At 42.1% G+C, this 5,000-nt stretch overlaps 1 protein-coding gene across 2 annotated transcripts in view; it reads right to left on the bottom strand.

The window, feature by feature from the left end:
• Positions 1–5,000, bottom strand: part of LOC117951217 (N-alpha-acetyltransferase 15, NatA auxiliary subunit-like) — an 18,978-nt gene that overhangs the window by 8,020 nt on the left and 5,958 nt on the right. Inside the window, exons 7-11 of one of the 2 annotated variants that reach the window (XM_034882836.1) lie at positions 3,429–3,548; positions 2,516–2,611; positions 1,923–2,029; positions 1,754–1,826; positions 1,485–1,654 (exon numbers count right to left, since the gene is read on the bottom strand). In XM_034882836.1, coding sequence (XP_034738727.1) covers positions 1,485–1,654; positions 1,754–1,826; positions 1,923–2,029; positions 2,516–2,611; positions 3,429–3,548 — 566 coding nt within the window. Of the gene's footprint in view, positions 1–1,484; positions 1,655–1,753; positions 1,827–1,922; positions 2,047–2,515; positions 2,612–3,428; positions 3,549–5,000 lie in introns of those variants that run through there. The other variant, XR_004658090.1, reaches the window with a different exon arrangement.

Consider the following 5,000-nt stretch of genomic DNA (forward strand, 5'->3'; position numbering starts at 1 on the left):
GGGTCCAACCCGTTACTAGCATGGGGTACCTAATAAAGTGGCCGGTGAGTGTATATACAGTGTGTGTATGCATCCAACTTCTGCCAAAGTACGGCTGAACAATGAATCCTCTTCAAATCAAAAATTGAGATGTGAAAGAAGGCGATTAGCTAATCGTGAAGAACGCATTGAAGCAATATAATTTCCCATCCCTCTCAAATAAGAGTGCAACGGATCACAAAAGTCACGGATCGGATCACGGTTTTTGAGTCACGGAAGCATAAAAAAAAAGTCAAATTTAAATGATTATTAAAAATGTAATAATAACTTAACAATAATTACTTCTTTTACCTATAAATTACTGTTAAAAAAGAACCACAGATGAGAAAAGGGTATTTTACAATAACTTTGAATGCACCACAGGTATTTAAGAAAACGCACCATTTAGTCCCGGTCTGTTTTGTGTAGCAGTGACCATGGTGCTAGTTTGTGTCTTTAGCTGCAGACGGTCGTACGTCCCGCTTTTGAAATCCTCTCCAGTACAGTCAGACTTTTACACCGTTTAGATGTCAGCATTTTAACCATGTTTAATCCATAGTTAATTTTTAAAGGACAAAGCATTCGGTTTGGTGAAGTGCTGCAAATGCGGAAGTGCCTTAAACCCGCATTCTATCTGAATTCCAGCAGGGGGCAACACGTAGGGTTGCAAAAGGAGGTCTGTTTCTGTAGAAGTCTCTGAAAAAGTGACCCACTTCTCACTTGATTTATTACTTCAGTAACATTTCATAATAAGTTTATGGTGTCAATCGCTAGATTTAAGCCTTCTGCAACACAGAAAAATTATTATTTTTTAAAATCATGGTCTTGTTGAGTTTACTCGACGACTCATAGCAGATCTTCACAAACCGATGGTTGATGTCAAGCATGGCCTGTAGATACCGGTAGATACCGGGCATCCTAACATGCGCCGTTAGCGTGAACAGAAAATTGCGTTGCCTGTATCTTTTCACGGCAAACGTGAGTGGGTGAGAAGCGGTCGCACAACAGCTGAAATGTTGGACTGCGCATGAATGTAGTGTTTGAACTTTACGGAAACATCCAAATAAAATATTGACTTCTTTAGAAATAAGATTTTCTAGTTTTGTAAGTTTTGTTTGTTTTTATATTAAAACAAAACACAAATAGTGAACAGGTGGTTGGTACAGGGAGCGACCAGAGGCCGCGAAATGGTTGCCAATTGACTCAATATGGTTGCCAAGGACAACCGGTAAACCGTTACTGTTGAGCCCTGAAATATCCACCACAAGTGAAATACAAAACATCAGAATGTGCAATTTTGCAAACACATTCACACCTAATTTACAACAATACCAACGTGTAAAGTTGCATCAATAAAATGATCATGGGTTCAATCGTCATCTAAAACCAGCCCCCCCCACCCCCCAGTGTTTTTTTCCCCCCCGAGTTGAGTGTAATACATTTAATGTGCAAAGTTTATACTGAACCTTGTAGATCTTGGCCTTAATGAGGAAGAGCTCGATGAGCGTAGGCGTGCTGTCTATGGCGGCGTTGATGTACTCCAGAGCGAGGCTGGGTTTGTCTATGAAGTCAAAGTGCTGTGCCAGGAAATACTGTACCCACAACAGGGTGGTAGGGGGCTCCTCCTTCCCGTCATCTGTGCACACATTTTGACAAAAGTCACATAAGTTCAGGGATGGGTCGAACAAACACATTGAGGCCCATGAAGAAGAAGTCAAGAACGAGAGACACTCACCCTTTTCACTAAACATTCGACAGGTTTTTAAACAGGTTTCATAGCCAACTACTAGGTCTTCAATGGCTGTAACCTGCATGAGGGGGAAACAAATGTTAGTTTTATTACAGACCAGGAACGACAACGGCTTCGTTGTGGAAGTGTGTATTTTAAATGGCACGCTGCTCACCTTTGCTTTGTCTGTGTAGAGGGATTTGAGGGTAGTGAAGACGGGTGGGCAGCCTTTGCTGAAGTTCATCCTCAGGTAGCTGTCCAGACATTCAGAAAACTTCTCCCCTGGCCAGCACAACACACAGTAAAGGTACAGTAAAGTGAGATTTGTAGCGAGATGACGAGAACGTGTAGGTTTTGATCCTATTTATTGTATAATAAACACAATAACACATACAGTGTCCCCTCACAGATAATATGAATGGGTTTAAGTTCTTATTGTTGGATTGACGGTTAAACAGTTAATTGTTAACATCCCTAGTGTGTATGTCTCATTAGTGGTAATTCTGTCTGTACCTAAACAATTTCACACTGGCTGAGTGCACAGCTTTCCTTCCTTGTACATTTTAGTTAGGTGGCGGGCCAGTAAGTTATAGTACATTTGTTGTCTCAGCTAGTGAGTGGGGTAATGACATTTGCTCACTGAGCAAAGCAAACTACATCTGCTGATGAAGACCACAAACTCACCATAACCATAGAGAAAAAAACAAAGAAAATATCACTGCTGCCACACTGACTGCATGGTGCTGCTGCAGGCTGCACGGTGTGTACCTGTGAGGAAAGTAAGAGGCAGTCTTCGAGGAACCAGGCCTCTAGGAAACTTCACCCAGGAGTCCTCATAAATCTTCTGACGATCCTCTACACCTCCTGAACACACACACACACACACACACACACACACACACACACACACACACACACACACAGTGTAAGAAGAAAAACAACGGGGCTACTGTTTCCCCCTTGTGTTACTGTATTTTCTCTGCAGCTCAGCCCCCTGCACATGGCAAAAACGCATGCATGGTAGAAATAGGACAAACGCCTACTTTTCACGTGACACGCTAGGATTCACATGAACCATGTCCATGTCCCTTTGAACCAAAAAAATGTTGTAAATGACATTTTGATTGGTTTGGAAGTCTCTAGGTTTCGACATAAATGCAGATCTAAATGCATTTATAAAAAACAAATAATTATCAATTTTCAAAACAATGCACCGGTCAATGCAGAACGAAAAATTCTGTAGCCTATTTTGCCGTACATTTTTTGCTACAGTGCAACTCCACGCATCTCAAACGCCACACAGCTGACACGCAACAGAAACCCCACGCTCACGCTGCGCTGGCAGTGTGCAGGAGCCCTAATGGGCAATTAAGGATTTAAAGAGCTTAATTTCTGAATGATACATTTAGATTTGATCACCTCAGACTGCTGATGCCTCATTTTAACTTCACCTAAAGTTTGGGGTGTATTTTTACACAGAAGAGGACTGTGGATTAGCGCTGCAGAAGCCCCATACTGACATTTTATAAACGTCGAAATACATTTTCTGCAATTTTTGTTCCCCTTTGTTTCCAATGGAAGGACATTGAGAAGGGATCTCCTAATAGACACACCCTAGAATGTTAAATCTAGTTCAGCCCTAATAAATAGCTTAGTGTGGGGGCCTGAGGATAGTGTTCACCTGGCTTTAAGGCCTTTTCCAGGCCATGGTAGTAGGCCCAGTTCTCAGGGTTCCTCTCCTGGAGTCGCCTGTAGACATCGGAAGCTTCCTCGGGCCTCTCCAGCTTCAGCAGAAGCTCTCCTGCGCACGCACGCGCGCGCACACGCACGCACGCACGCACGCACGCGCACGCACACACACACACACACACACACACACACACACACACACACACACACACACACACACACACACACACACACACACACACACACACACACACACACACACACACACACACACACACACACACACACACACACACACACACACAAACACACACACACACAAACACACACACAAACAAACAAACAAACACACAAACACAAACACAAACACAATCTTAATATGTTTTTCTTTGTGTTACTAGATGTGTTAGGGTCTTTCAATTAGGCAGAGATGGGAAGTAACAAAAAGTACAAATATTTTTAGATTTTTCTGATATTTTTACTTTGTTATTATTTGTGGCGACTTTTTACTTTACTTTTTACTCCTTACAGATTTAAAAAACTGGCTCGTTACTTTAGTTTTGTACAAGAGGAGAATAGCGCGGACACGCGCCTCACACTGCGAGCGGGTGCGCGGGCCACACGAAGAAAAAAGTGAAAGAAAAGAAAAAGAGACTAGCTGTCCAGAGGATAATCAGTTGAGATTGAGTGTGTGTGTCTTTGAGAACTATAAGTCGTATAACTTATGTTGTCAGTTCATTTAAGCCCGTTGTTGTATTGGTCTGTAGTTCTTGCACATTTAAAGTAAGTTAGCTACTGATTTAGTTGTTTGTGTTCTTCAGCTGTTAGCTAGGTTGCACAGTGCATCAACAGAGAGAAGCTGTCTCCGTCCGTGTTTTACCAGACACACCTGGGGCCGGGTTGGAAACCAGAATCAGATCATTTCACTGGAGTTACCGGTAATATGGTTCGCGTCACCAATACCGAATTCAACCTAACTGGATGGAAATATACAGTACGTTACACTTGACGCACCACTAAGAAGGCTCAACAGACTTTGTGGACTTTGCATTCATTAACGGCAAATCACTGATGGTAGTACTGTTAGCACATAATATGGTTGGCGACGTGATTGGAAAAGACTCGGAAGACAAGCAGCAAGACATTCCCAATTGGCCTTATCTAAGAGAGATGTTTAAGACAGTAGGCATCAAGAATGACTCTTCTCTTCTTCTCTTCTGACTCTTCGTATCTGATGTTTTAGGCCTATTGGCAGACATCCATTTAAAATGTAGGCAATGGTACATAAAGAGCCTTTTCCATGTCCACTAACGTTTCTCAGCGTGTAACATGTGTGCTCCAGGTAGCTTTGTATAAAAAAAATGGTTGTCACTTGCAAGGCTACATTTACTTTTATACTTTAAGTAATTTTCCAAGCGTGTCCTTTGATACTTTCACATGAAGAAGTTAAAGTAGTATCCGTACTTATACTTGAGTACGGGAAGTGAGTACTTTTTCCAACTCTGCAATTAGGGTTCAAAATGAACTTTTTTGCCCACCACCAGAAAATGCCCAGTGAATGTTC

Source organism: Etheostoma cragini, chromosome 10, assembly GCF_013103735.1.
Source record: "Etheostoma cragini isolate CJK2018 chromosome 10, CSU_Ecrag_1.0, whole genome shotgun sequence".
NCBI lineage: Eukaryota > Metazoa > Chordata > Actinopteri > Perciformes > Percidae > Etheostoma > Etheostoma cragini.